The 27044-nt window shown below is 42.5% G+C and overlaps 9 protein-coding genes across 15 annotated transcripts; 5 read left to right on the plus strand and 4 right to left on the minus strand.

Annotated features, from left to right (window-relative positions):
- The first annotated feature begins 92 nt into the window (after nt 1-92).
- LOC135160743 (rab-like protein 6) lies at nt 93-3476 on the plus strand. Its single transcript, XM_064117643.1, has 4 exons — nt 93-293; nt 856-1108; nt 1326-2831; nt 2990-3476. Exons 2-4 carry the CDS (start codon nt 875-877, stop codon nt 3182-3184), a joined length of 1935 nt encoding a protein of 644 aa, XP_063973713.1. The 5' UTR covers nt 93-293; nt 856-874; the 3' UTR covers nt 3185-3476.
- LOC135160754 (DNA-directed RNA polymerase II subunit RPB7) lies at nt 3020-7456 on the minus strand. 2 transcript variants are annotated; one of them, XR_010298620.1, is made up of 8 exons: nt 7316-7456; nt 7144-7253; nt 6916-7075; nt 6726-6776; nt 6513-6650; nt 6246-6317; nt 5785-6075; nt 3020-5447 (listed from the first exon to the last, which is right to left on the minus strand). XR_010298620.1 is itself a non-coding variant. In XM_064117664.1 (6 exons), exons 1-6 carry the CDS (start codon nt 7325-7327, stop codon nt 6267-6269), a joined length of 522 nt encoding a protein of 173 aa, XP_063973734.1. In that variant the 5' UTR covers nt 7328-7456; the 3' UTR covers nt 6068-6266. The 2 variants fall into 2 exon arrangements, 1 of the variants encoding a protein (XP_063973734.1); XM_064117664.1 differs by lacking the exon at nt 3020-5447 and having other exon boundaries at nt 6068-6317.
- Nucleotides 4171-6244, plus strand: LOC135160751 (uncharacterized protein C6orf136 homolog). The gene is made up of 5 exons (XM_064117658.1): nt 4171-4306; nt 4553-4798; nt 5062-5150; nt 5234-5455; nt 5787-6244. The coding sequence occupies exons 1-5, from the start codon at nt 4184-4186 to the stop codon at nt 5923-5925; spliced, it is 819 nt and encodes a 272-aa protein (XP_063973728.1). The 5' UTR covers nt 4171-4183; the 3' UTR covers nt 5926-6244.
- Nucleotides 7457-7492: 36 nt separating the features above from the next.
- LOC135160758 (uncharacterized) lies at nt 7493-8000 on the plus strand. The gene is made up of 2 exons (XM_064117670.1): nt 7493-7628; nt 7717-8000. The coding sequence occupies exons 1-2, from the start codon at nt 7508-7510 to the stop codon at nt 7929-7931; spliced, it is 336 nt and encodes a 111-aa protein (XP_063973740.1). The 5' UTR covers nt 7493-7507; the 3' UTR covers nt 7932-8000.
- LOC135160746 (transmembrane protein 268) lies at nt 7950-14090 on the minus strand. 6 transcript variants are annotated; one of them, XM_064117650.1, is made up of 7 exons: nt 13950-14090; nt 12223-12948; nt 11577-11957; nt 11282-11452; nt 10188-10383; nt 9330-9415; nt 7950-9007 (listed from the first exon to the last, which is right to left on the minus strand). In XM_064117650.1, the coding sequence occupies exons 2-6, from the start codon at nt 12817-12819 to the stop codon at nt 9357-9359; spliced, it is 1404 nt and encodes a 467-aa protein (XP_063973720.1). In that variant the 5' UTR covers nt 12820-12948; nt 13950-14090; the 3' UTR covers nt 7950-9007; nt 9330-9356. The 6 variants fall into 6 exon arrangements, with proteins under 6 accessions (XP_063973720.1, XP_063973716.1, XP_063973717.1 ...); XM_064117646.1 differs by lacking the exon at nt 9330-9415; XM_064117647.1 differs by lacking the exons at nt 9330-9415; nt 13950-14090 and adding an exon at nt 13808-13947.
- A 368-nt stretch (nt 14091-14458) lies between these two features.
- LOC135160748 (protein catecholamines up) lies at nt 14459-18048 on the minus strand. The gene is made up of 3 exons (XM_064117653.1): nt 16959-18048; nt 16677-16752; nt 14459-16522 (listed from the first exon to the last, which is right to left on the minus strand). Exons 1-3 carry the CDS (start codon nt 17892-17894, stop codon nt 16347-16349), a joined length of 1188 nt encoding a protein of 395 aa, XP_063973723.1. The 5' UTR covers nt 17895-18048; the 3' UTR covers nt 14459-16346.
- Nucleotides 14489-16878, plus strand: LOC135160750 (tetratricopeptide repeat protein 19 homolog, mitochondrial). The gene is made up of 4 exons (XM_064117657.1): nt 14489-14722; nt 14925-15187; nt 15326-15633; nt 15891-16878. Exons 1-4 carry the CDS (start codon nt 14489-14491, stop codon nt 16088-16090), a joined length of 1005 nt encoding a protein of 334 aa, XP_063973727.1. The 3' UTR covers nt 16091-16878.
- Nucleotides 18049-18148: 100 nt separating the features above from the next.
- On the plus strand, nt 18149-23510 carry LOC135160735 (nuclear pore complex protein Nup214). Its single transcript, XM_064117609.1, has 2 exons — nt 18149-18344; nt 18817-23510. Exons 1-2 carry the CDS (start codon nt 18312-18314, stop codon nt 23359-23361), a joined length of 4578 nt encoding a protein of 1525 aa, XP_063973679.1. The 5' UTR covers nt 18149-18311; the 3' UTR covers nt 23362-23510.
- LOC135160740 (integrator complex subunit 4) lies at nt 23494-26982 on the minus strand. The gene is made up of 2 exons (XM_064117637.1): nt 26669-26982; nt 23494-26385 (listed from the first exon to the last, which is right to left on the minus strand). Exons 1-2 carry the CDS (start codon nt 26717-26719, stop codon nt 23677-23679), a joined length of 2760 nt encoding a protein of 919 aa, XP_063973707.1. The 5' UTR covers nt 26720-26982; the 3' UTR covers nt 23494-23676.
- Nucleotides 26983-27044: the final 62 nt, after the last annotated feature.

The raw sequence follows: 27044 nt of genomic DNA on the forward strand, positions 1-27044 counted from the left end.
GTAAATTTCATTTCCAAACTTGGCTTTAAAAAATGAAAGAAAAACGCAAGAGAAATTAGCAGATCCTTCCTCGACTGTGGCGCCACTTATAATAATAACAATTCTCAAGATTTCTTTCACTGACAAGTGCTTTGTACCGTTTCTATACGGCTTCGATTCAATGAACCTGAGAACAGCTGTTTCTTCTTAATAAAATAAACTGTCTTCCCCTGTTATCAATGTAATTCTACACTTATCGGAACAAATAATGGTGTTGAGTTCAATTTGTGGGGTGAAGAACGTATAACATCGGGGTAAGTGGACACTTGCTGAGTGTTATTATCGGTTAGTTTGATATGACAGTGACAGCACCTCCTAGAATTATTGACATTTCACTCATTCGAATCCTAGGAGAATCAGCAGATTCAATTTTTCATGGAGATTAATTAAACTACCTAATTAGACAGGGAAAGTGACAGGAGAAAGCTCACCCGCATTTGAGAGTAGATTTGCTTTTTGGAGTTATCTCGCAATCCAAAAGGGACAGCGATATTTTTTGCCAAAACAAAGCTACAACATCTTTTCTGTAAGATGTACGGTATTTGGCTCGAATTCCCAGACATGAACCAAAAACTAATTGTTATTCTGATCGGGGAAATTGCATCTCACTTTTTTGTTCACTCGTTTTTTGGAAATATCTTGAAACCTATGGCAGATATCGGAAAGCATGCTACTACCTTTTTCGCAGCCCTTATATTTCTCTACAAAAAGTGTCTTGGTTTTTTTCCACCATCTCCTCTAGATCCTGAGATATCCTCAAGGAATTGATTTACACGGCCACCCTCTTGGGAGCTAACCCCCTAAAAATACTTTCAGATTCTTCAACCCCTGCAGAATGTTGTCCGCCTTCAAACGCCTGGCCGGGAAGCACGATGCCCTCCCGAGCCCTTCTCCCCGGCCGGCGCATCAGACAATGCCGTCGACGCTCCAGCGAAAATTCGCAAAAGGTGTCCAATATAACATGAAGATAATAATAAAAGGGGACAGGAATGTCGGAAAGACCTGTCTGTTTCACCGTCTCCAGGGTCAGAAGTTCATCGAGGAATACCTCCGCACAGAAGAGATTCAAGTAGGGATAGACACGATAAAACGCCTTATTTTTAAAGCCATTATTTAGTTGGCATCATTCCCAAAATTTTCCTCTTCCCTTTTCTCAATTCAGAAACTAGTGGAAGTGACTTTTCTAATTGTTGATTACATACCTAAAAGGTACAATAATGTGCGATGATGTGAGTATGTTATTCTAGTCGATGAAATTAAATATTAGTCGCTCCTCCTGGCTCCAGGTAGCCTCAATCCAATGGAACTACAAAGCCACCGACGACGTGGTGAAAGTCGAAGTCTGGGACGTCGTGGACAGAGGACGAAGACGAAAGAAGCTCGACGGTTTGAAAATGGACAATTCCTCAGGAGAGGGGGTGCTGGAAGAGCCCGCTCTGGATGCCGAGTTCCTGGACGTCTACAAAGGGACCAACGGAGTCATAATAATGATGGATATAACGAAGCCGTGGACCTTCGAATACGTCCAGAAGGAGCTTCCCAAAATCCCAGAGCACATCCCAGTGATTGTCCTAGCTAATCACTGTGACATGTCCCACCACAGAGCCATCACGTCGGACAAGGTCACGTATTTCATCGATTCATTGAAAAAGAGGATGACCCAAGTGAGGTACGCCGAGTCATCGATGCGAAATGGTTTTGGTCTGAAACTCCTCCACAAGTTTTTCAACCTGCCCTTCCTCCAGCTGCAGCGTGAGACCCTGTTGAAGCAGCTGGAAACCAACGCAGAGGAGACACAGCTGACGTGCCAGGAGCTCGATCTCTTCCAGGAGAGTGACGACGCCGATTACGATAAATTCCTGGACAATCTGGTGCATCGGAGACGGGTCATCGCCGACTCGACCTCAGCCACTGTTCTAGTCCCTAATGTAACGTCTTCTCTGAGTACTCACCATCATACACAAGGGGTCGGTGGGAATTCCTCAACGCCTGAGGTCCGGAGATCCTCGATATCGAGGCCCATGGGGGGAGGTACTCCCATCCCTATCAAGCAGCTGGAGAAAATCCCCAGAAAGTCGAGTAGTCTCAGTAAATTCAGCTCTGGGGAAGTGAATTCTAGCCCTAGGGATTCGGTGGTCGAAGCTGAGGATGTGATTCAACAAATTGGGAAGAATTCCCTGGGCAAGAGAGAAGAGGGCACTCTGATGAGCGTTGAGGACTTCGTGCCTGACGATGGGAACCTGGACAGATCCTTCCTGGAGGACAGCCAGTCGTCGCCATTGAAGAATCAGAACGAAAATCCGGACACTGACAGTGACACGGAGACTGGAAATCCCCTGGTCGCTGGGTACGAGGATGATCTGTCCTCTGGGGATGAGACTGCGGTTCCTGTGGAGCCCAGGCTCGTGGAGAATCCGTTGTGCAGGCGAAGTAAGAGGGTTGAGGAGAAGAGTGACGTCGAAGGGACGAAGAGGGACTCGATGTCGTCAAGCGAAGAACTCGCGAATTCCAATGGAGCACTGTCGGGGTCTAATAGCCAGCAGGATGGCTCTGATACCTTTGACAGCTGGCTCGCCAGAGACTCAAAGTGGAGACAAAGCCCTGAAGGTGGGGAGGACGTCGCTAGCACTGGGACGAGAAAGGATAAACTGGAGTTGAGTGACAAGAGTCTTGATGTCAGTGTCACTAGTTCTAATGTACACTTGGAGCTTCTGGATAGCTTAAGCATACGGAGGGGCGACTCCAATTCCAGTAGTCCAGTTTTGAAGGAGAAGAAGAAACACAGAGAAGGGGTGAGAATTTTTATTCAACTTATTCACGGGGGAGGTCTTCTTATTGGGGAATCGTTTTTTTTTATCTGCATCAGTTCTATAATTTCAATTAATCGATCATGCTTACGAAATAAAAAATTATCATCTCCTGTTCTCCTAAGCTGACGTGTGATTCACAGGGTGAAGAAAAGGAAAAACGACGGAAGAAGAAAAATAAGGATAAGGACAAAGACAAATCCGAGAAAAGCGAGAGGAGAAAGAAGAAATCACACCATCGTTCGAGAAATGAGGACAAAGGTCGAGACGAACTCGAAGAATTTCTGAATGGATCGACGACACGTACACCAGTTGACATGGCTTACGAGGCACTTTAACCAACTTGTCCTCTCAAAGACTTCATCAATCGCTTATCAATGTATCCAGAATTGTTATACGAAATTATAAATTGTGACGAAAACAGTTATCAAGAGGGAACGACAAATGCCAGAACTGCTGTCTCCAACCACTATTTTTATCAGTCTGTCCTAACTCTGCCCTAAATTCTCATTATGTTTTTCTCCAATTATTTTCCATTATTTTTGAGTATTGAAACCCTTATTTTCATTTTATTATTGTTATTTATCTTTAATGATATCTATAATAGAAAAAATCTGTTATCCATTCCTATTTTATGGTACAACTTTGAGTTTATGAATTTCCGCTAAAATCCCGTATTTTTCACCAAATTTCCTTCTAATATGCCCCTGTCTCTTCTGTGAGGATCGCTTTTTAAATATTTGTCTTTCAATCTGAGACTTTTCATTGCAAATGAATCCGACTTCCAACGGATTAACAGAGCAGTCTTTAATCGTGAATATCGCGGAATTGGCTGAGTGAACTTCAACATTTTTTATTTCATTATCAAGATTTTTTCATGAACTTGAAATCAAGAAATGACTTACCCAAGTCCGGTAACGCATTCCTTTACGTTACCGGATTCGTTGTATAGCCAGTCTATACTAAAGTCAGCATAAGTTTTAACATCGGGTATAACCCGAAGTCTACCCCCTCCCTTCTTCGCGCATGCGTAATTTCAGGATATTACCGCGTTACTCACATGAAGGGAGAAGGGAGGGGAGACTTCGGGTTATACCCGATGTTAAAACTTATACTGACTTTAGAATATCCATAGATATCATACATATATACCATACATACATATATCTATCATATACGTCTCCCTCTGCGCGTGTGAAAGGAAATCCATCGTGCAGTTGCCGAGAACATGGCTGGCACGAGGTCCGCTGTACAATTGCCCGAAATTTCGTGAGGAGTTCATTTCCAAAAATCCCCTAACACTTGAATAAACTTTGAACTCCAATTATTCAATAAAAATGTCACAGTGCGTGCGATCAGTGTCCAGCAGACTGATATCCTGCGTTAACTCGAGGAAACGGCTGATGGAAGTTGATCGCCGGCTGCCAAAACACACGAAAAGATGCGCACTGCTTCAAAAGGTACATTATCCCCTCATCAACCCTAGTCTTCAATTATCAAACACACCAATTAATTTTTTATTAACAACGTCATGTCTCTGGTGCTTGGACATTGTCATCATTGTTTGCCAGACGTTGAACGTTCTGGTAATGCCGCTCGCGTTAACCTCACATTTTATGACGACTTACATAATATGGTGGCTAACTGTCTTTACTTAGTTTTTCCACAGAAAGAAGAATTAACTATTGTATGTTAATAATTTCTAGTACGACACATTATCAATCAGTCCACCAAAAGTCGATGAATTGACAGCACCGTATCTCACAAACCGATTTGTCGTCGGCATTCATGGGAATCCCTTGAGACCTTATTCAACTGCGTCTAGTAGTCCCAAAGAATCTGTGGTTGTGCAGAATTATGATAATTCTCCAGATAATGAGAAGGGAAATGAGGAGAGGAGGAGACCCACTCCGGAGCAAATTAAAGCTGTCTATAAGGTTCTCGAGGATAATGTGAGTTCCTTTATCTCAATCATAACATAATGAGTGAATTTAGATCAACTTTACGATTCAGTTTTTCGTGAATATTACCGAGAATAAGAGATGATGGAGGTATAGTGAGGAGCTCTTTTGTAGTCCTTTCTTCGCTCTATTAAAAGAGTCTCCATGACAACGCCTGTATCTCTCGTAGATACCGCGGTATTCGCAGAATCCTGAAGTCGAATCTCAGCTAAATAATGATTGATTCAGAGAATTCAGCATTGTTTTTCTTACAGCTACCCAAGTTATTTGTAGCTCCTCTCGATTATCACATCTATCATCCGGACATAGAGTTCGTAAATAATTTCAAAGGAATAACTACAAAGTTCGTATAAAATGTCAAATTAATGAGAAAATATCTTGACAATTAATTTACTTTGAATGAAAATGTTATCCTGGTGGTTCCAGAGGAATCACTAGTTACATAAAACAAATGTTATACTTGAGGACGTCAGCCCATGTGATGTGTGCCTATGTTCGACTTGAAGTATTGAAAATAACGATGCACCCCGAGGACAATACCATTAAAGTCCGATGGCGAATTAGAACTTTATCAAACCTCAAGGCCTTCACAATGTTTTGGAAAATCAAGATCCTCAAGCTGTCTGAGAGTATGCAAGGGCTAGAATCGTAAGTGATAATTAATGTGATTATTCGTGTTATTATTAATTTAATATTTGATAATAGACTTGACATTTACGCATCTTGGGAGAGGGGCAAATTCCTCTACTTCAATCTCCAATAACTCATAATTGGTAGAGTGAATTTCATTTTTTCTTCTTCTATTTTAAAGATATTTTTTTATTCTTCAAAATGACACCTGATTCATCGAAATCGTATCGTTAGATCATGAAATATTAATACCTTTAAAAAAAGTACATTTTTCATTTCCTTGTATTCCATGTTTCCGCCATTTAATTTCTCAATAAAAGTTCTAAAAACGGCTCAAAATTACTTACAGCTGGTACGACGGTTTCTCCACATACTACATAGGCCCAGATGGTCGAGTAATAAGGCACGTTGCTGACAAAATGATGCCCGACGACGAGACGATCCCAGCAAAAGAGAAGCCTAGCATAGCAGCCAAACTGGCTGCGTGAGTTTTGCTCCCAGGATCTCGAGTAGATCCAATGATCAGCCCTTTTCGCCAGGTTTCCACTGCACGTATTAGAAAAAAAACTCCACAAAGCCTTTACCCACAGCAAATCGTGGACTCATCGAATTGACCAGCATTCAATGGAATAATTCCACTTAGACATATTTATTTATGATTACAATACGCGAAAAATGTTACTCTCGATCATTCGTAAAAAGTAATCAGCAAACTTTCTCCAGTCTTTCATCTCTAGAGTTCGAATGAATAGTTGGAGCTTTACGTGTTTGTTGATTTTATGAATAAAAGTCAATTTGATTTATATACACATGTGTTTGGGCGTGAAAATTATTCGCAGTTCAGTCCTAGGTAGTCATCCATCAGTGTTCCAATGGCAAACTGAAAGGGAGTTGTAAATTAATTCGTACAGTCGTGAGGATATCCAAGTACCCTGGCTATTCTATCTCCAGCAAATTTAATTAATCAATTTGATTATTGAAAATCGTTAAATCTCTAGTGGTGTGTGCATCAAATTATCCAAGATATTTGGATATCCTAAAATGATTTTTCAAAGGATATTGGTGAGGTTCTTACGATTCCAGTGGCATCGACACGTGTGCCCACGATTTTCAACCTGATTTCATCGTCTGCTTGTATCACTACATCCTCTTCTTTGGATTTATAACATGGGGGACTGACGTTTGGACAAAATTGCATGTCAGCTGGAATTGACTGGAATTTTCATGACAAAAATATTATTAACATGTCTCATCGTCGCTAGAAGTCACTTCTGATTGTTTTACTCACATGATGAGATATGAAACAGGAGAGAGGTCCAATTTCGGCGAACATTCCAACCTGGATCGATGAAATAAAACGTTACACCATTCAAAAATTTCAATTATTCTATTATCGCGGAAATATTGCCAACAAAAATCGTCTGCTGATTTTGACCGGTTGAAATTTGTTTTAGTAATTATAAAAATTGTTTGCATACTTTGTTAACTTGTGTGACGATGGCGTCAAGGACTTCTCCCTTGAATGGCCGGAAGACGATGGCCTTGTACTTTACAGGATAAACGACGAAGCCCTGACCCGGCTGGATGATACCAGCTCCAATGTTGTCGATCGTCGTCACAGCTACCACGAATCCATACCTGAATTCCAACAAGAAAAATTAATCAATTATTCCCTGGACTTCCTTAGTTCCAGGAAATGAGCATACTTTCCGGTGCATGTGCCTTCGACTTCTGTATACAATTTCTGTTTGACAGTGTCTAGTAACTGGGGCCCGAAGTACCTCGGATGGAGAAGGATCTCGTGTTCTAAAGAAATCTAGAAATGATACGATCAGAGACTGTTCATTGGAACTCAAGTCTTGTTTTTTTATTACTCACGTGATAGAACATTTTAACGATTTTTCGGGAGTTCAGAGGAACTTTAGGACCGTTTGGCGGGGTTCGTCAATCAGGTTATGTTGACATGTTGCTCGTGAGGGGCGATGGAAGGGGGATAATGGTAGACGAGCTCATGCATAGAGGGCGTCTTATCTTTCTACTCATCAAAAACAGAAAACAGTTGGAATAAATATGTTTGGAAATAAGAGAAAAAACTTGCCACCGAGGCCCAGTTTGCCTCAAGCAGACCAGATAACTGAAGATCTGAGAATTCCAACCACAGATGATGTTGTGTTTAGCTTCAAAGATCGAGGTTTGTGTTACTTCTTTGTCCTACAGAATTACAAGCACTCTTTTTCATTCAATCAGTAAGCAGTTTTGTTCACTTGGCTTTGATGCAGACGACATGCAGCCCAATTTACATTTTCCTACGAATGCCTATGACGTTGAAAACATATATGGAAAAGCTCGAACTTACCTGAATGGCAATAAACAGTTGAAACTCCTCGCTGAGTCCCTGGACATCGAGAACAGTGAATTACAAATAAATTACACAGCTATTGTGACGTTAGCTCAAGACATTCGAGATCAGGCACAGGCCGTTTTGACAAAATAATAATAATCTGCTTCAGTGTTCATGTAATTACCTTATTTACTTTATTATAAAATCTTTATACATGAATAATACGTGTAAAGATATGTTCATTTCATTTTCCATCAATTTTTCTATAAAGGAAAAAGTATAGAAAGGCAAATACTTTTTGTCATTGCAACATCATAAATTGGAATTGTATGATATCTCTTATCGACTGGACGGATAACTAATATCAATCAATATTTGAGGTATTCTATGTCAAATGAGTCAACAGCTGACCTACCTTTCCGCTTAAAAGTTAATCTGGATTTTTTTTACTACGAGGAGAAAAAAAGAAAGATGAGATTTGAAAATTCTAGTTTTTTAAACGGTACCATGATCACTCGGTGACTAAAAAAAATTATACAAAATATTTTGTGAATAATCCTTCAATCGTAATGAGAATCAATTTTCATGAGGATAAGGCTCAATTGTTGACTCATTGAACAGGTGATACCTCATTTACATTTAAAGGCACGTTCCCCTTGTACACTCCGGCACATCACAGAAGAATGTCTCAAACTCAGACAAGTTGTCAGTTTTTTCAAACGTTTTTTCGGGTCTAAAAAATATCTATAACCGGTGTGTTGAATTTGGACATTCGTTTCGACTATGGGGATGTGGGCATATCTTTCTTAAGAAACAACTAATTTCTATAACTACATTCACAACACTGGTAAATTTTCCCTTATAAACTATTCTAATACTATTTGAGAGCTCCTCCAACGACTTCCATTTTATCCATTTTGATTTAGATATGTACTTGGATCAAATAAAATATTGTTATTAGTGTTCATTGTCACCCTTGGAATGAATTGTGAAGTAAGGAAAAACTGATCTTTCTATGAGCTGTTCGATTATCTCATTAAAAGGCGATTCTTTTATCACCTGAGAAATCGATTTGCAACATTTTCTGGTAGCACTCCACCACTAATAGTTCACTACTTAAGGAAATAAAATCTATAAACTTCAGTTTGATGGGCTCACGTAGTACGGAGGATCATACCTAATGGCAGGATCACTCAAGTATGAGCACCAGGTGAAGCCCGGTGGATATCCTGGAAAATTCACACGAAGAATTAACAAAAGTCACCAAGAAACGCTCTTTAAAAAATACGACCTCTTTCCTTCGTCAAAAAAATCCGAAAACGCCCAAAACTAATAGATCTATCGAAAAAAATCATAAAAGTTTTTCTGGAGCTCTTAAAATTTCGCATAAAAACGCTGTATCATATTTTTCCATAAATCCACTAGTTTCAGAGATACTCCGAATTTTCTGAAGAAACTGAATGAATTTCTCTACAAGCCTTAAACTTCTACCCAAAATGGAAAAATGTTAGGCTTAACAATAACCCTCCCCAACAATGGATGTATACTTACGAATTTTTCACAACCACAGTATTTTTCTCAAGTATTTAAAGCGTGATTACGTGATAGCACAGATATTTGTTCCACTTTCCTTCCAGCTGCGTGCAACAATTGCCCATAATAAAATTAGTCAATAATTCAAATGAGAAGAGAATGAGCAGAATAAGGGGGTAATTAAAAACTGACATTGATAACCATCATTTAATAAATTTTATCTAACACAATTACATATTCAATACGTAGAAAAAAATATATGTACTTTCGTACATAAATATATGCACTATTTTTTTTACATATTATATTCACAGTGTATCTTATATCAGTTATCATGTTTTTAATCTGAATAAATCTTTAAGTACATGAGAACTCATAAATCTACAGTTAATTCGTATCGTAATCATCGAAAATTCAACATTTGGACGGAATTGGTGGTAAATGGGGCGATGATTCGCAGTCGTTAATTGGGGGCAAGGGGAAATCGTTAGTCGAAGGAAACTGATTGATAAAAAAAATTATAATCACCGTCACCAATCTAATTACATAATTCTAAGAGTGAAAATGGCATTGCGAGGTTCGTTGGTTAATCACATGAGAAACAATTAACGAATTATCACTTTAAGCAACTAGTTTTCATGATTTATCATTAAATACCATTATAAGAATGTTTTGAGTACGATACAAGGAGAGAAATAGGAAGATTTGTGACGTGATGATCAACGTTTCCAGAATGTCAATCTAGATTTTAAGATAATGGTTAAAATCCAAAGCTAAACATAAGTTAACTTAACTCGTTTTTCCTCTTCGCTATAGAATTCTCCCCCTCTCAGTTAAAATTCGGCATTTTAAATAATTGACGTAATGTAAACTTGCCTTTGGGCTTGCATTTGAGATGATCCTCGATAAACTGACAAGGACAACGGGCGAATATACAGTGACGGGGAGAAGCTGTAGATCCAATGATGACCCTGTTACGATCCTGTGAATCAACAACCAGGTCCAGCCTGTGTCTGACAAAGTTACGAGCCCATCGTGCTGCATATCTCAGCAACAACAGCTCCGCCCGCTCCTGCCAACACACCGTCACCAGTTTTGTTTTTACGAGAAAAAGCCTCAAAACATTTTAGCAAGCAGATGAAAGGTCTAAATCATTCAAAGGTTTTGGATTAATGAGGGAGACGAAGCTGCACTATTACAGAGAATCTGTCTGCAAAAGTTGAGAAGTCAAATTGGAGGCTAAAGCAGACTAAAACAAAATCAGCAAGAGACCGGGGGAGAAGGGAGGAGGAGGAGGAGAAAGATGATTAGAATCCTCGATCTCTCAGGAAGCTGCTCCACCTGGGGCAAAAGTCTCTGCCCTGTACACGTGGTTTATTTCTCAGCCACTCCTCGATATATTGACAGGGACAGAGGGCTGATGCCAGGTGACGTGGGCATGTGGGGTTTCCACCCTCTTCGTCAACTGTCCAGTCCAATCGACGTCGCAAGTAATCTTTCCCCCAGCGCTGCACGTAACGGCATAACACTTGTTCACTTTTTCCCTGACGATGGATTACACATTTTATTGGGGATTTTATTCTGAGGAGAGATTGGTGAAGAGGAAGATGGATGAATTTTAAAACAAATATTTCAATTTTGACTTCAAACTTTTTATGAAGTTTCCACATTTATGAAATGCAGCAATTTTTCTCATTCTTCGTGTTTATGATAATTTCCTCTATATGAAAAAAATCGAGAAGGGGTCTCAAACAATTTTTCCTAGAAAAAAGTTCTACCTAAAGGTATTCAAATGTTAGCGATAAAAGTCAAGTTTCTTATCTCACTCAGCTACTTCTTCATTGAAGCAGTTATCTGGTATGTATCACCAGGAAAATGTAGGTTTTCAACGATCACTGTCTCTTCGATTAAACACGAGAAAAACGATGTCATGCTGATAATTGTTATCTTGGAACTACCATTTGACTCACCTGTTTACGAGACAGTCGTGTAGTGGAGGAGCCTTGAATAACGATATCACTATCATCAATGTCCATACGCTGCTGCAATTCCTGTCTCCGGCGTTGCATTTCGCTCGTCTCATCGCCACCAATCACTCGACCGTCTCGTTCTTCTCGTTCAATGACCTCTTGCAATTTTTTCTGTCAAAAAAAAACATATACATCCGTTCAGTCACAAATGTCTAGCACCGGAACAAGTCATGCTCATGGCTCCCTCATTTTTTCCTCCTCTTTCCCTTTCAATTTTTATGAATAAAGGTCTTACAATGCAATCAGTCGTGTCAAAATAAATGAAGCACAAGTTGACTTTGTGACACGATATCTTCCCTCTGTCATCCAGCCCCAGCAAAATCTTGTGGCGCAACAGGTGTTTATTCACTTGAGCCATGCACTTCTCCAAATTATGATTGAGCTTTATCTTAACGAACATGCAGAGGAAGATCGCTGCTGCGTTCATGATGAGCCACATTATTCCAAGACCGAAAAGAGTCAGTCCTGTTATACCTGAGAACAAAAGCCCCAGGAGAATGACGAACGCTGTGAAGATCCACAGTACAAGAATGCGTTTGTAGCAGATGTTGTACATGTTGAAGCGCACGTCGTTGACCAGCAACTCCATTATGTGGACATAATCTTCCACTGTTAACTGAAATTATTATTTGTGGTTATTTGTTTATGGGGGAACGTCAATGAAGAGGGTTGTGTGACTCTAAAACTACTTGAACAATTGGAAATTTGGACTACAATTTTATGTCCAGTGATATTCCCATCGGAATCTGGAAAATGAATGTTACGTTACTTCAGGCCACTTGACATTACGTAACACCAAAAAGAAAGTTTTTGAAATGGTGGATTAGAATTCGTTGGTGTCGTTCCATTTTGTTCTGGAGAATAGATGAAAAATATCTTACCGTAAGTCCCTGAGCCATAAGCTCCTCCGGCACAAGTTCAGGTCGAAATTTAGCAGGTGTAATCCAGGGCCACCTCGTGTTTACGGGTAACAGGGTGACAATGGTGTCCCCATTGGCAAATCCTCGTCTTATGTTGCCAATTGGTGTACTAATAACATTATTAACATGACTTCTACCGTTGGACGTATCCCTAAGGTCAATAGTCTTCAAAGAGGCACTTTTTGGGTCCGGAATTTTACCGTCCGAAGGCACATTATTCTCAGGACTGTCCGAGGATATTGATCGGCTCAATCCCGATCTGTCTAAATTGAGTTGGACGGATTCGGTTGCTATCACAGCTCCACTGTACTCGTTGCCTCTTGGGCTCTTCCCCTCGTTCTCCTCGATGGATTTTTTTATCTTCTCGGGGTCGATGGCCACCACCTCGGGTGGAGACTCCTCGGGGCGTCCATGATTATCCCGAACCTTTGACGATGGCACGGCTGCCGCCACGGGCTCCTCCTCGAACTGCACCCAGTTCCGCGTCTTCTCAGAGATATCACTGATGTTTGGTACCACTGCGTTGTCTGGAGTGTCCACTGACTCTGGAGTACTCATCTTTATCCAGTGTTTTCACTCTAATGAAATTCAAGTACTTCGGCTCTTCGAGTTCTCAAGAGGAATGCTAAATGCGGAGACTTGGGGAGCTGGGGGAGAGCTCGATCATAATTTCAATGCACATGGGATCTGGAATTCAGAGCAATCGATTGGTCATTCTGGTGGGCTGACAACACAACCGAATGACAATGAATGGAGACATCGCGATCGTTCACATTTGAGTTTTTGATTGTTCTGGGTCTCGTCGTTCTATCGAGCTTAACTAGCATTCAATTGATTCATGAATTTGATGATAGTTGAAAATATTTGTCTTGATGTAATGAAAACAAAATTAAAAGATGATTACGATAGATATTTGGGTCAATTTGATTTTTACGATTATTCTCTCACTTCAAAGATATCCACTGCAGCCTGAGCCCCAAAAAAATTCACTCAAACTCTAGATTTACACAAATGGTTTCTGATCCATACGAGCTAGCAGAAAACTCTTTAGAACCTTTTTAATAGCTGAGAACTGCCTCTACGAAAAAGCTTATGATAAAAAAATTGATATCTCCATGCAATTCTGAGAAATTTCCAAAAGAAAAATAAACTTCATCTCGCCCTGTCCATTTCCCACATTCTCTAACAGATCAATTTCACTCCATCAACGCGAATGGGAACAGATTGATCCATTCATTACCAACCGTAAACACCAATTTAACGCAATTAACGACAACGAAGTAATTCAAACGAACATGTTGTTCACTCACTCCCACAATTAACAAGTTATTCCGCCATCTTTCGGAGATGTTGTGTATGTAAATAACAATAAAAACAGGGAGTGTCCGAAGCTCCGAAAAATCGGAGTAATCGACCTGATACAGATGAATGAAAAGCAATTGGACAGAACCAGATGATCCCGGAAGCCCCCAGACATCAGTCCCTTCCTCTGATCCCACCCTCAACTTTACGCATATTTACGCAAGACAATACTATGCCAACACACCTCACTCCGGACATCTCCACTAGCATAAATCACTTGGCGGTTGTGAGTTAAATATGGGGATCACCTCTTTGTCGATTTGATGACGCGAACCAATTCCGATGAGGTGTTCTAGAATATTTCAATACTCCGTTTAATCACTCACCTGATCGGGTTACCGTGGTACCTCCGAGTGTGTGTGCACACCTCCATCGTATGTTACATCAAGGTGTGTTCATCGAGCAGGTAAAAAGAGGCAGGAAGTATAGTGTGGAGAATCGTTACCTGGTGGTCGGCGCTGACAACAGGGTAAAGGTCATGCGGATAATTTAGAGAGTAATGAAAGGAGTGATCATCGAATGTTGGTAAATTGAGGGAAAGGAGATGGAGAATAGTGAATAAATGAATGAAACTAATAGAGATATTTCCATTGATGAATGAATTTGTTTAACAATGTGGGGATTCAGGGATTTTCCTTTGATGGTTTATGTTGATCATTGTTAACAATGATGCAATTGTTGGAACTATGATGAGCAGATTTTTTTTCAGGTTAAGTTGAAACTTAGTAAACAATTTAATACACATACTAGAACGAATCTCTTTTATTAAAAAATTAAATGCCATTCCAATTTCATATTGATAATTATGACATTATCGTCAAATATCTGCTCTTCATTTCAGGTTATATAGAGACTCATATGAATAATGATGTTGGGGAGGAGAGGACTGCAGGCGATTTATCTCATGGTACGAAGAGTAAATCCTTCGGTTATCAGAGCTCCTGTTAGACGTTTCCATTCTCACAAAGATACGGCGGGGTCCAAAGGGACGATTGTCGTAGGATTCAGTCTTTTGGGCTTCCTCGGGTTTGAGAAGGAAGAGGAGGAACTGGAGCCTGAACTTATCACCACCATCAAACGTTCCATTTTGCTCATTCAAGTAATCGCAAGATTAAAATTTAATCAGTCGAGAGTTTAGAAATATCTGAAGGCAAAGGAGATCGTCAACATTTCTCAGGACCTTTTTTGCAAGAAAATCTCAATTAGAGATTAGGCTTCTTCATTTTCAATATGTTTTGAGTAAAATTAATCAGATTTGAGGAGATGAACATATCTAATTGTTAATTGACCTGCAATTCTAGAACGGTGAATTTAAAAAAGCTGAGCAGATGCTCCACGTCGCCCTCCGCCAGGCCCAAACTCTCCAGCACTTCGACGGAATAACGTATGTCTACGACGTAATGGCAAATTTGGCGTTCCAAGTTCAAGAAGTGGAGAAGGCGAAAAAACTGTTTATTTCTGTGATGCAGCGACTCATGTCGACTGGAACAACTGAGGGTGACATGAAGATGATCCACATTAGTCTGAAGCTCGCAAAATTGTACGAGATGAGTGGAGAACCTGGGTAAGCGGTGGGTTGCCATTTTGCTATTTTACTTTCTTGTTGCTCTTTCTTTTTGATTTTATTCCAATTAGACATGTGTGAGAAGTGTTTTTACGTGATGCAAAAAAAATGCCAAATAAAAGCATTTCATTGCTGCAGCAAAGCCGAGGACGGTTACACCTTCTGTCTCAAGCACATTTTGGATCGAGCCAAGGAGACCCCAGAGGACGAGGATGTCCTCCTCCTCTGGGGGATGACCCTCGACTGGTACGGCAAAATGCTTCTCTCTCAGTCCCGGCTGAATGAGGCCTTAAAATGCTACCAACAGGCTCACAAATTATGCCACCAAGTCCATGGAGATGAGCACCACCAGACAGTCGTTCTCCTCAATGATTTGGGAACTGTCTACTGCCTTCTGGGGGAGTACGAGCAGGCACTGGGACATCTGTCCGACGCAATATTAATTGGTAAATTCACGTTACGAATTCAAGTTGTTTTGGGTTCTTTCGCAACAATTTTTTCATTTTATTCCCTTTTATTAACTTATTCTATCAGATGGAATGGGCAAGAATTAATTCATTCAAGTACCTATTCGTATGAATTAATGCTTGGAATTAATCTCATTTTCTTTGATTGCACTAAGTATTTAATTGATTAATCCAATTCCTTATGTCATTTAATTCAATAATTACATGATAATTAATGCATTTTATGCATTAAATAGGACAACGACTACCTGAAATGTCAGACTTAAGTTCAATTCACGTAAACATGGGCAACGTTTACCTGAAGAAAAATTTGTACAACGAGGCACGCGACGCCTGTCACACGGGACTGGAGTTAGCTAAGAAAAACAATGATATAGAGTGCCAGGAGCAAGCGAACGCTTGTCTCGAAGAAGTGAAAAAATTATTGAGTCAATAATGACGACATTTACAGTGGGAAAAATCTAGGCTGATGTCATAAATCGATAGTGAAAATTCCAGGAGGCAAATTGTAACAAAAAATGACAGAACAGAAATGTAAACAAGAATGATCTAAACCTATTTCCTTACAAAAATACGATTCCTCCTGGGAATTGATGAGGCGAAGGACTTTGTAAATATATTACAATAGAAAATTATCACAGGCTGTTCAATCCTGTACGATTCGATGATTCATTCTCAATCGAACATTTCATTCACTCGTATTGAGCTATTAGCACCATCATGTAAACCCCTAGGAGAAGAGCGATTATTTCCTTCAAGGATTGCCAGAATTTTGTGTCTGTTAGCAATTCTGGGATCACTGACACCGTCGCGATATAGATGAAACCTCCTGCTGTGAAGGGGAGTATCCAAGCTGTTGCTAAATCCCCTGGAATTTTTGAAATTCGAAATGTACTTTGGAGCACTTGCAATTTTATCTGCCAAAGTTTGGATTATTTTTTTAACGTGAGGCATAAGGTCTGTCTCTGTTGATTAGATTTGATTGGCATATCACTGAAATATCTAGTCATAGTGGTCCTTACCCATTCCTTCAGCAAGGAGGGACACATAAGTGCCACAGAGAGCTCCAACGGCTGTTGTCAATTGCAGCAGCATCGCCTGTAATTAACAATGCTAATGAGGACCTAATTTTTTTAAAATTCTAGTGTAACTTAGTGAAGTTTATTTAATATGAGATCATGATGAAGGCATTGTGTGAGGTAAATTAAATGAATTTCTTCTGAATTAATGGTTTTTTCCTATCATCATCTCCCTCATCAACAAAATTAAACGACTGTGGAAAATGGAATTTCAATGATAGGAACCTTTCGTTTGCTGCATCCACTCTGAATGAGAATAGCGAAGTCCCCGATCTCATGTGGCACTTCATGAAGAAGAATGGTGACTGTGGTGATATATCCAATGCTCTCCCCAGCGAGATAGCTGGCCCCGATGGCAAGGCCATCCGTGAAATTGTGAAGAAAATCAGCAGCAAGATTCAGGTACCCAGCAATTTTAATTTCTCCAGCAGGAGCTACACTCTCCTCCTTCTTTCCCTTATCCTTCTTGCTCTTCTCCTCCTTCCCAGCATGACTGTGAGAGTGTGAGTGATCCCCCTTGATCAACCTGATGCCCTTCTCCACCACGAGGAAGACAATGATCCCCAGGAGAACACAGAGTCCAACAGTCATATCATGGCCATGATGCTCATGATCATGTCCGTGGGAATGTTCATGTCCATGATCGTGTCCATCCGCTCCATGAGAATGGGGAAGCAGTGCATGAGGTATGAGATGAAGAAAGGCGTCTCCCAAGAGGCCCCCAGAGGCAAAGCTCAGGAGAATCTTCAGCAGAGGCTCACGTTCCTTGGTGTTGTCCAGAGGAACGAAGAACAGGAGAACAAAAGGAGCCGCTGAAATCAGCAGAGTTGAGCCCATGGCCTTCAGCATGATACTGCCCTGTTGTTCACGCTTGGCCTCCTCTTTGAGTAGCTCGTAATCATGAGCCTCCATATAAGGAAGATTGTGTGGATGCTTCACGTGCTCAAAATTTTCATTCGCCTGTTTCGAGTACTTGAAGCTCGCTGGCTCATCGTGGTGATGATGGTGATCGTGGTCATGATGGTGGTGAGCCTGGGATTGGCACAGAACTGGCAAATCCAGGAAGATTATCAGGACAATAGCTGCTAGGGCAAGCTTAATCCAGATGGTGTGTTTACTTGCTGATAATGCGCTTTCTGCTCTGTCCTCTTTTCTCTTCATTTCGATATTAATTAGCAATTGCTACAAATTGGTAATTAATCAACAAATGTAGGTCTCGGTGGTTATGAGGGATGACTATCCCTGCTCAGGGAAATGTTTTCGAGGGTAAATCAATTTTTAATCTACTACGTGCTGCTACGTACTCACTACTGATTCGTTTCTACACCAAACATTTCTCGACGTGGAGAAGTGATGAGTAAGAGGACCTGCCTGAAGAGGCGCTGGAAAATATCGGTTAGTCCACCGTCTGGAACGCAGATGTCACTACAAAATACATAAATTCAAAACCTTGTGTCGCTCTGTACATAGGATGTTTCAATAATTGTGAAATGTTTTCCTATCGAATTGCTACTGTTGGATATTTATTTGATTGATTGTTCACTCGGAATTGCAATAGTGGATCAATAATTGGGAGAAATGAAGGCGGCGCCGAACCCTGTTGAGATTCAAGTAATTATTTATAGAATTATGCCATTTACAAATGAATGATTTACTCCAGAAATTTAATTCGCCGGTTACAACCTTATCAAAATTCATATGATTCATGTGATAGAGAAATTTAATTGTACCTGGATTTACTGTTTTGCTAATGTGAAAGAATAGTTTGCAAAATGACGCAAACCATCGACGTTCACAATATGCCTTCGCGATTGTTTTTCCGGAATTCTGATGATTCCTAACCTCTAATGATTTTTCTCAAGGTGTACCTTTTCGATATTTCCAATTATCGAATTCTTCAATGTCATGGCATTAAACAAATTAAAAATATCTTGAATATTCCGCCTCATTTAAATGGTACATTGTGCAGAGGGTTTTCATTTTTTTAACCCTAAAGTATCGAAATAACAAACAATCACATAGCCAATTAAAAATATGTACCTTTGCAAAATAGTAAGAAGAATACGTAATCTTTGCATTTCAGCACTTTCAGTTCAAGCAATCGACATCTCGTCAGGTGTGCGATCCCCTGAAGCCGATTCCAAGGGCTTGTAGTCTGATCGCAACAGATTGTAAACGAGGTCTGATTTACACAGCCCACAGAAATGAAATCACAGTCCTCCCCTGTTCAGAATCTTCCACCAGCTCGCACCTTCAGCACACTCTCCCACGTCCCATCACCCGAATTTCCCTCAGCTGTGATTTCACCTATCTGGGCGTGACCTTAGACACCGCAACAGCCTACATTTACTCGGCGTCCTCCGTCAGCCGCCAGTCACTGGAGCTTCTCCACGAGATCCAGTTGTCCTCCTCCCCGCAATCAGTCTTCACTTATGACCTGAAATGGAACCCCTCGATCCCCGGGAATTTCTGCACAATCTCCAGCGACGACTCTATAGGCTCCTTCTCCCTCAATCTGGAGCAAAAATCAACCATAAGCATAGTAGCCCTGGAAAAAATTCAGGGCTTGTCACCTATCTGCGTGGCTTGGAGTCCAAAGGGCAAGCAGTTAGTGGTTGGTTGCAAGAATGGCAGTATAATCCAGCTGAAACCAGAATTGAAAGTGGCAAGAAGCCTTCCAGGGCCCTCCCCCAGCATGGGAGAAGTCCTGGAGATCACCTGGATCAGCAACTACCAATTCTGCGCAGTTTACTCAGACTCAAACGATCGTCGAATAAACGTCGTGATAATCGACGCCCCAAAAGGCCAGCCAAAGGCGACATTCACCAACTACGAGGACATCACGTTTGGAATGCCCCCTGGAGATGAGGATTACCCGAGGTACTACATTGAACATGTACCAGAGTGGAATATCATCCTGGCGGGGAGCAGTTGCAGCCCTGAAGTAGCTCTCCTTGGATCGACTGATACTGGAGTCACGTGGGAACAGTGGCTACTGATCGATAGTGGAAGGGCAGCATTGCCATGCATAGGAGGAGACGAGACGTACCCCCTAGGAATCAGCATCGATAAATCCCCTCAGGATGTCCTTCCCTGGGGCGATGGAGGCAGCCTCCCTCATCCGGTGCCCATGCTACACATATTCGATAACTCTGGGAGGATAATTTCGTTTCACATGGTCAACTTGACACCCAATGCTCCCACACTATGCTCAGCTCCTTGGGAACCGGTGACGATAGCCTGTCCTGCTCCACCTCCTCAGGAACAAACCAGGACGAGTCTGTTGCCCACGGAAATATCATTTGCTGCGAATTTAGCGATCACGAGTACACCTAGACCGAAGCAGAATGATGTGGCTATTGTCCAGCCTCCGACTGTCGCGACTAATCTCTTCGATGAGAGGATCACGACTCCTGTTCCTGCTGCTCCGAGTATCATTTATCCCGTGGCACCTGTAGTGCAGACTCCGGCGCCTCTGAATCCTCCAAAACCCAAGGTTGATCAGGTGGAATCTGTACCTCCGAAAGTGGAGACTCGTTTAGTTAAGGATCAGCCAACTCCACAACCAACTCCACCACCTGAGAAGCCTGTCATTGATGAGAGTATTTGTCTGCGGGTTTACAGGGAGGAGTACAGTTTATTCGAAAGTGAATTGAAACAGAAGTTGGAGCCACCGGTCTACGAGTGTGGGACCAATGATGAAAGAACAAGACTGACAGCATTGTCAACAATAATTGAGCAATTTCTTGGGGAGCTCAGAGAGACCACTAACAGTCTAACCAGTGACATATCTTATTTGAAAGCACTTCTGCTTCAGTCCTTCGCCTGGATCGAAGAAACTAAATCTAGGAATTCGAACTCTCTCGATATTCTTGAACGTCACGACAAGACTAAAATAAAGGAGCTTCAACGTCTCTATATGAACACTCAGTCCCAATTGTTGCAGGCCACGAAAGCCCTGGATATGGACTGGGCAGAGCGTCAACTTCGAGAAAAATCAAAAATGAAAATTCCGAGTTTGGAGTTCGTCTACCAGAGTTTAAAACGCCATTCGGAGATAATCGCCAAGGAGAAAGCAAACTTGGACAATCACATTCAGAAATGGAAACTGATGTCGAGAAGCTCCAAAGTGACGAGTCTCAATCGTTCAATGTCGAAGCTAAGTCTGGGGAAGACTTCTTTCACAGCTGTGAATGGAACCAGTGTTGATGGAATTGAAATTCGTTGCAGGACAATCGCCAATAACACCAAGAACTTCAGCAAGGATAAGCACATGAAACTGAGAGACATTCTATTCCACACTAAAACCAGAGTTATAAAACCGATGAATTCGTCGCCCATTCAGGATAAATTGGAGGCTACTCTGTCCTCTTTAGCATCACTAAGTCCTGTCCCAGCTCCTGTGAAGCCTAGAACTATTCCGAAAGCCATTCCAGAACGAGTAATCAGTCAGGCCCCTTCAACAACACCTAAACCATTAACGAATCCTCCAAGTCTAGTGAAACCTCAGCCCGCAGCAAGTGCATCCCCAACTGTGGCAGCACAGCCCTCACCATCGATCCCACCTCCAGCAATGGAGAAATCCATTCCAACGAGTCCGCTGGCCTCGTTGAACTCAATTGTAGCACAACTTGGAGGTGCTGGTGAGAAAAAGCCATCAATCATTCCGAATAAATCCCAGCCACTTCAATTCTCCATGGGTTTGCCATCCTCCCAAAGTCTCGAGACTGCAGCGAAAATTAATTTGCCTTCTAACTTACAATTGGGAACACCTGTTCCTCAGGTCAGTGTTCAGCCTGTTGGAAACCAACCAGCACCAACATTCTCCAAGATTCTCAACGTCTCCTTCCTGAATGCTGACCAGAAACCCCTGGGGAATGCCGCGAATTCGAAGGAAAATGCCAACAAGCCTGAGACTGTTCTGTCCTTCGGAAATAAGGATACACAGTCAGTTTCCAGCACAACTAGTCTCTTCTCCGAAGGGTTATTCAAAAACGCGGCACTGTCTATAACGAAAACGGGGCAATCATCTCCACAGACTCCGGCACCTGCTCTAGGGCCCGGTTTATCCATTTCATTCAAAGAAAATCCACCTGCGACTACTCAAAGTGTCTTCAGTTTTGCCAGTACTCCCGCTTTCTCCACTCCATCCTCGACAGTTCCATCCTCCAATCAAGGAGGACTCGATCTCTCAAGACTGACTACTGGTTTGTCTGCAAAGCCAGCAGCTGAAACGACATCGCCAACGTCAATGCTGGGAAAATTATCTATGCCATCTCCAAGTATCAATTTCGCAAAGTCGCCCATTGCTGCGACTCCCTCTACTGCGTCAACTGCTTCTCCAGGGAGTCCAGCTGTTCCTCAAGAGGTGAAAATTTCCGTCAATTTGCCAGCAGGAACAACAATAGAGAAGCGACCAGTCACAACTTCATCATCAACGACATCGTCAGTGTTTGGCTCGACCTCCCCCAAAGCATCTGTCAGTATTTTTGGTGGTCAGACTGGACTCACCTCCTCCATGTTCGGTGGAACTGCAGCCAATGCTGTCTCACTCGCAACATCATTACCATCAACGTTCAATTCAACTCAGGTGACCTCAACCCCCACTACAACTTCAGCCCCAACTTTCGGAGCCAGTCCGTTTTCTCAAGCAGCAGTGACAACCACCTCTACTACAACCTCGCCAGCCTTCGGCGGTACCCCTTCCTTCGGCTCGACGTTGAACACTGGTATGTCAAGCCTCAACTTCGGAAAGTTGACTCCTTCAGGGAATTCAGCACCTGCACCATCTTTCTTCGGTATAAGTGTTGCCGCCCCAACAACATCATCCCCAGGGTCAATTTTTGGGCAGGCCCCATCACTCCCTTCATCATCCACATCTGGCTCCGTCTTCGGTAAGGCCGCTGTCACGACAACAGCTTCAGGATTAATGTTCGGACAGACAGCAATGTCACCAGTGACCACAGCTTCAGGATCAATTTTCGGTGGCGCAACGCTTCCCCAAACTCAGACGGCCCCAACAGGTGGAACATTCGGCTCTCAAGTAGGGAATACTTCAATATTTGGAACAGCATCTCCAGGGTCATCGACGAACATCTTCGGAGGAGGTACTGCACAGTCATCAACGGCAGAAGGGGCCTCTATGTTCGGGGGTGCCCCGGCCGCTCCCTTCGGCTCATCAACGTCTTCATCGATATTCGGAGGTGCGAAACCCACTGGTGGAAGTGTCTTTGGGGGATCTGCTAGCTTTGGCTCTCCAATGGGAGCGCCAACATCTCCACCACCCCCAGCCTTTGGCGGTGCACCCGCTTTCGGGGCTAAACCAGTTTTTGGAGCTGCTCAACCTGTCTTTGGATCTCCTAAAGCAGAATTCGGAGGGAATGCCTTTGGGGTGCAGCCGACATTTGGAAATCCCGGGGGTTTTACCACTTCTCCGACTATGGGGGGATCTCCTGGACTCGGTACTGCCAATATGGGAAAAGTATTTGGAAGTCCTGGAAATTCGACGTTTGAATCACTCGCTGAACAAAACGGGGGCATGACTTTTGGCAGTTTAGCGCAGAAGAGCCCGGAAAAACCTCCTCCACCTGCGTTCAGTGGAGGCAGCTCTTTCTCCAGTTGGCGATGAATGAATGCTCTGTTGATTTACATTTTTATTTTATAAATTAGACGATCTTCATTGAATTAAACAATCATGCTCATTTCTTACGGAACGAAAATAAAAGGAAAATCGTGAAGGGTTATTGATGAATAAAAAATATTTTTAGAATGTATAAATGATTTTTATTGCTCCCATTTTTATCTACTTCTTTCGAGCTTATTAAACACTTATTAATATCACTTAATACAATAACAATTATAAAATTCAATAACGTCATAGCCCACGAGGGTTTCGGATTGATCTCCAATGTAAATAATACATTCCCAGCACTACTACTCTCAACTAAATCGCCCTTTTAACAGATTTAGGTGCTATAGCCACCTTAGTCGGTTTACAAAGGTCCAAAACACAAGGATCATCATTGGTTGGGTGAGTGCAGGCAAAAGTAGAGGGTGCAGCAAGTGCAATAGAAATTTCTACGTCACAAGCCTCCATCCACACCTGATGTGACAGTAAAACAGTAGTTCTCAGCCTGTAATCACCCTCCTCAGGGTTCTGGAGTTTGAGATCAGCCTTGCAAGGTAGTAGTAGTTGCACCTGTTGATCAGGATGCCTAAGTTTAATCCTCACGGCGCTGGGATCTCTCAAATTGAGGATCTTCGCTGTCAGGGGAATTCCAAGAAGTAATCCCCCAGTGAATTTGAAAGCAGCGTCACCATTCGGCTTGGGTTCTTCAATAACAGCACGACACATTTTTATTCTGGCGGAGGGCCTGGGGAGTCTCTCTTCACCCCTCAGAGGAGGGGTCGTCAACAGAGGAAGAAGAAGTCTGGAGAGGCTTCCAGGTTTGGCCTCTCCCAACGAGGGAATCTCCATGACCAATTGCCTGGAGAATGGTGGAAGCCTCGAAGTGTCCTGAGGTAGCCCATCAGCTTCAGAGAGAAAGTGCTTGGCCAGAGGCAGAGCACTTCCGGTTGCTCTTTTAGTCACTCTAATCAACTCAACAGCAAGGGCTTTCAGCCATACATCAGTTGCCAGGGTCACATCTGTCTCATCGAGACCAGTGAAGAGTCTCTGCAACTGCTGGGTGTACTTAAGTAGAGTTGCCAGGTTACTGTTGGACGAGGAATTCGAGGAATTCATGTCCACAGGGGCTTCGGTAACTGTCTCTTTGATGACAGATCTCAGAAGCAAGAGGGATCTGACGTACAACGATGTGAAGTGTGCAGCTCCTTCCATTCTGCTGTCAATCTCAGCAACTCTATCAAGATCAACAGCAGCAGCCTCCAGTAATTGGATGTAGACTTTACCCCCAGGTCTGGAATTTTCGATTCCAGTCGCCATTCTCTCGAAGAACTCTCGTCCCTTTTTATCTTTGGCTTCCTCGTTCGGTGTCTCTTGATCGTGTCCAGGTGTGCCAGGGGCTTTCACCAGTGCTGGCTTCAACTTCGGTACCAGGTGGGGCATTGTGTCCCTCAGGTAATGATAGTGCTTGTCTGCGTGTTCAGAGAAGAAGGCGTGCATGCTAGGGCAATGCAATGCTGCATTGAATACGAGAACTAAAAGACTAGCATACGATGGCTCATCCACGTCAGGCTCTGGGGTGTCAAAGAACGGATGTATCCCCAGGAGTTCTGGCACCAGAGGAAGTGTCAAGTAAGGATGGGATGCTCCTAAGGCTGCCAAACAGCTTCTGATACTGTCCTTATCTTGGGGATAACGTGCCAAATTATCAACGAGGCGATTCACACACATGTGGAGGCAATTGGTCGTGGCTAATCTGCTCGCTGCCAGGGTGGCGTGTAAACCCTCCCTGACTTCATCGGAGAAATCTTCCAGTGCACAGAGAATCGTTTCCAACTGATCCTCTTGGAGAGTCACGTTTGCTGACATTTTTCTCAGGGACTCGATTGCTCTTATCCTGACGTCCTGAATTTCATCGTTGAACATGTCCACCATAAAGTCCAGGGTTATCCTGGAGATACCTGGTTGCTCCAGGGACAGGGTACAGAGGGCCTCTACAGCTGCTGTTCTCACCTCGAGGAACTCATCCTCAAGGCCATGGATGAAAGCACCACATGCTGCACTCCGCTCCTCGATTTCCGAACCCTCGTCTTCTACGCGTTTCTGTTTCTTGTCGAGGGCTTGCTCAATGTATCTTTGAGTCACACCTTTCATTGACCCCATCAGAGACATTGCGGACGCCCTAACCCTGGGAGAAAGATCTCCCATAAGTTCACATATCTTGGAAAAAGCGCAGTCTATCATCCTGATGTCCTCACCATCTTGTCCAGCGACGACATGATCAGGATATTCATTTCCCAGTATCCAAATGAGCTTGAGAACGGCTCTCCTAACGATTTCATAGTCATCCCGAAGTGCTGTGCACACTTCAGTGAAAAAATTCGGAGGAAGTTTGCAGTTTCGTTGTGTCTGAATTTCAGCCATAGTTTCAAAAGCTGTTGCACGAACCCTGGGGTCCTGAGACCTCGCGTAATTCCCGACGAGGGTCAGAGTGTCGTCCGATGATGTCGGATGTAGAAATCGTCCAATGATTGTGAGACAACGTGTCTGAACCCCATGCCAGGTGTCCTGGAGATGCTCCCGAGCAATTTTGATGACTCCACTTTTGTTGAAGTCCCCCAATTTAAGGAGAGTCGAGAGCCCTTGACTCTTAACCCTGTGAGACTCCTCGGACCTCAGCAGGCGGGCAGTCTCGTCAATTATAATATTCTTCACCGCGGGATCTGTTGTCACTTGGCCCAATTCAGACAGGACCCACAAGATTTTGGCGCGCACTGGGGCCTCTGTCTCCAGGTGAAACCTCTCGACGAGTTTCGTTACAGTCACGGGTACGTCGTCCGAGGACATGCCCGAGAGGGTGTCCGAGAGACGAACGAGAAGTTGGAGGGCATCATTTCCACCCTTACACTTCTCCAGGCACTCTACATAAGCTAGGGCCGAACTTCCATCGGCTGTTGACGTCGAGGCCTTACCTGTTGTGAGACGAAGAGTTCGGAGACGCTTCAAGGGGGGTTCTAGGGTTGTTGTCTGGAATCATTCGAGGATTGTTTACTTTTTGGAAGATCTTTGGACATATCTGTTAATTCCAGTTATCCAAGTGCCTCGAAATTTTGTATATAACTTTAATTATCTTTAAATATTCCTTATTTATATACAATAATAATTAAAAATATCTCCGTTAGATAGATTGTCCAACAACTTAGATAAGAGCTGACTAAAGAACCGGACAACTTACAAAACGTGAAGGTTACAAAATGTTAATCTGTCAAGAAAGCACAGGTCCCAAAAAATAAATAATTGTTGTATTTACCTGATTCTGACTGAATTCTGCCAGCACTCGTTTTTTCATTAACGCAGCCATTATTGTTGATTAACTTCAGCTTTGTTTATTTTTCATTCTATGAACAACGATGAGGATAGGGAGGGATTATACACTATTTCTAATTCCAATTTATTGCCCGGAACTATCGTCACGAGGAAGTAGTTTCTGTCCCGATTATTTGAATGAGAATAATTAAACAATTTTTGGCATTGAAAGTCAGTAGAATTTGTTAGTTTTTTCTTGCTCACGAGCATGACATTTACGTGTGTGGTTGTCTGTGTTGTGTAGCCATCGGTGGACTTTGTAAATTCTCCCAATAGAGGGAGCTTTGTCTGGAAAAATGTGGGGTTCCCGTCATTACCAG

Source organism: Diachasmimorpha longicaudata, chromosome 3 (assembly GCF_034640455.1).
Source record: "Diachasmimorpha longicaudata isolate KC_UGA_2023 chromosome 3, iyDiaLong2, whole genome shotgun sequence".
NCBI lineage: Eukaryota > Metazoa > Arthropoda > Insecta > Hymenoptera > Braconidae > Diachasmimorpha > Diachasmimorpha longicaudata.

Bases quoted from the DNA above. Each gene is read 5' to 3' on its own strand.
- LOC135160743 (XM_064117643.1), top strand. From the start codon at position 875: ATGTTGTCCGCCTTCAAACGCCTGGCCGGGAAGCACGATGCCCTCCCG. The intron at 1,109-1,325 runs GTAGGGATAGAC...TCCTGGCTCCAG, and splicing joins TCCGCACAGAAGAGATTCAA to GTAGCCTCAATCCAATGGAA. The intron at 2,832-2,989 runs GTGAGAATTTTT...TGTGATTCACAG, and splicing joins AGAAGAAACACAGAGAAGGG to GGTGAAGAAAAGGAAAAACG.
- LOC135160751 (XM_064117658.1), top strand. From the start codon at position 4,184: ATGTCACAGTGCGTGCGATCAGTGTCCAGCAGACTGATATCCTGCGTT. The intron at 4,307-4,552 runs GTACATTATCCC...AATAATTTCTAG, and splicing joins GATGCGCACTGCTTCAAAAG to TACGACACATTATCAATCAG. The intron at 4,799-5,061 runs GTGAGTTCCTTT...TTTTTCTTACAG, and splicing joins ATAAGGTTCTCGAGGATAAT to CTACCCAAGTTATTTGTAGC.
- LOC135160754 (XM_064117664.1), bottom strand. The intron at 7,076-7,143 runs GTATGCTCATTT...GTTGGAATTCAG, and splicing joins GAAGGCACATGCACCGGAAA to GTATGGATTCGTGGTAGCTG. The intron at 6,318-6,512 runs GTAAGAACCTCA...ACTCCCTTTCAG, and splicing joins GTGTCGATGCCACTGGAATC to TTTGCCATTGGAACACTGAT.
- LOC135160758 (XM_064117670.1), top strand. From the start codon at position 7,508: ATGTTTGGAAATAAGAGAAAAAACTTGCCACCGAGGCCCAGTTTGCCT. The intron at 7,629-7,716 runs GTTTGTGTTACT...GCTTTGATGCAG, and splicing joins GTTTAGCTTCAAAGATCGAG to ACGACATGCAGCCCAATTTA.
- LOC135160746 (XM_064117646.1), bottom strand. From the start codon at position 12,819: ATGAGTACTCCAGAGTCAGTGGACACTCCAGACAACGCAGTGGTACCA. The intron at 11,453-11,576 runs GTAAGACCTTTA...TTTTTTTGACAG, and splicing joins TTGACACGACTGATTGCATT to AAAAAATTGCAAGAGGTCAT. The intron at 10,384-11,281 runs GTGAGTCAAATG...GTGTGTTGGCAG, and splicing joins CACGACTGTCTCGTAAACAG to GAGCGGGCGGAGCTGTTGTT.
- LOC135160750 (XM_064117657.1), top strand. From the start codon at position 14,489: ATGATGTTGGGGAGGAGAGGACTGCAGGCGATTTATCTCATGGTACGA. The intron at 15,188-15,325 runs GTAAGCGGTGGG...TCATTGCTGCAG, and splicing joins GAGATGAGTGGAGAACCTGG to CAAAGCCGAGGACGGTTACA. The intron at 15,634-15,890 runs GTAAATTCACGT...TGCATTAAATAG, and splicing joins GTCCGACGCAATATTAATTG to GACAACGACTACCTGAAATG.
- LOC135160748 (XM_064117653.1), bottom strand. From the start codon at position 17,894: ATGAAGAGAAAAGAGGACAGAGCAGAAAGCGCATTATCAGCAAGTAAA. The intron at 16,753-16,958 runs GTTCCTATCATT...TGTTAATTACAG, and splicing joins GTGGATGCAGCAAACGAAAG to GCGATGCTGCTGCAATTGAC. The intron at 16,523-16,676 runs GTAAGGACCACT...CAAAAATTCCAG, and splicing joins CCTCCTTGCTGAAGGAATGG to GGGATTTAGCAACAGCTTGG.
- LOC135160735 (XM_064117609.1), top strand. From the start codon at position 18,312: ATGAAGGCGGCGCCGAACCCTGTTGAGATTCAA. The intron at 18,345-18,816 runs GTAATTATTTAT...TTTGCATTTCAG, and splicing joins CGAACCCTGTTGAGATTCAA to CACTTTCAGTTCAAGCAATC.
- LOC135160740 (XM_064117637.1), bottom strand. From the start codon at position 26,719: ATGGCTGCGTTAATGAAAAAACGAGTGCTGGCAGAATTCAGTCAGAAT. The intron at 26,386-26,668 runs GTAAATACAACA...GAATGATTCCAG, and splicing joins CAGAATTCAGTCAGAATCAG to ACAACAACCCTAGAACCCCC.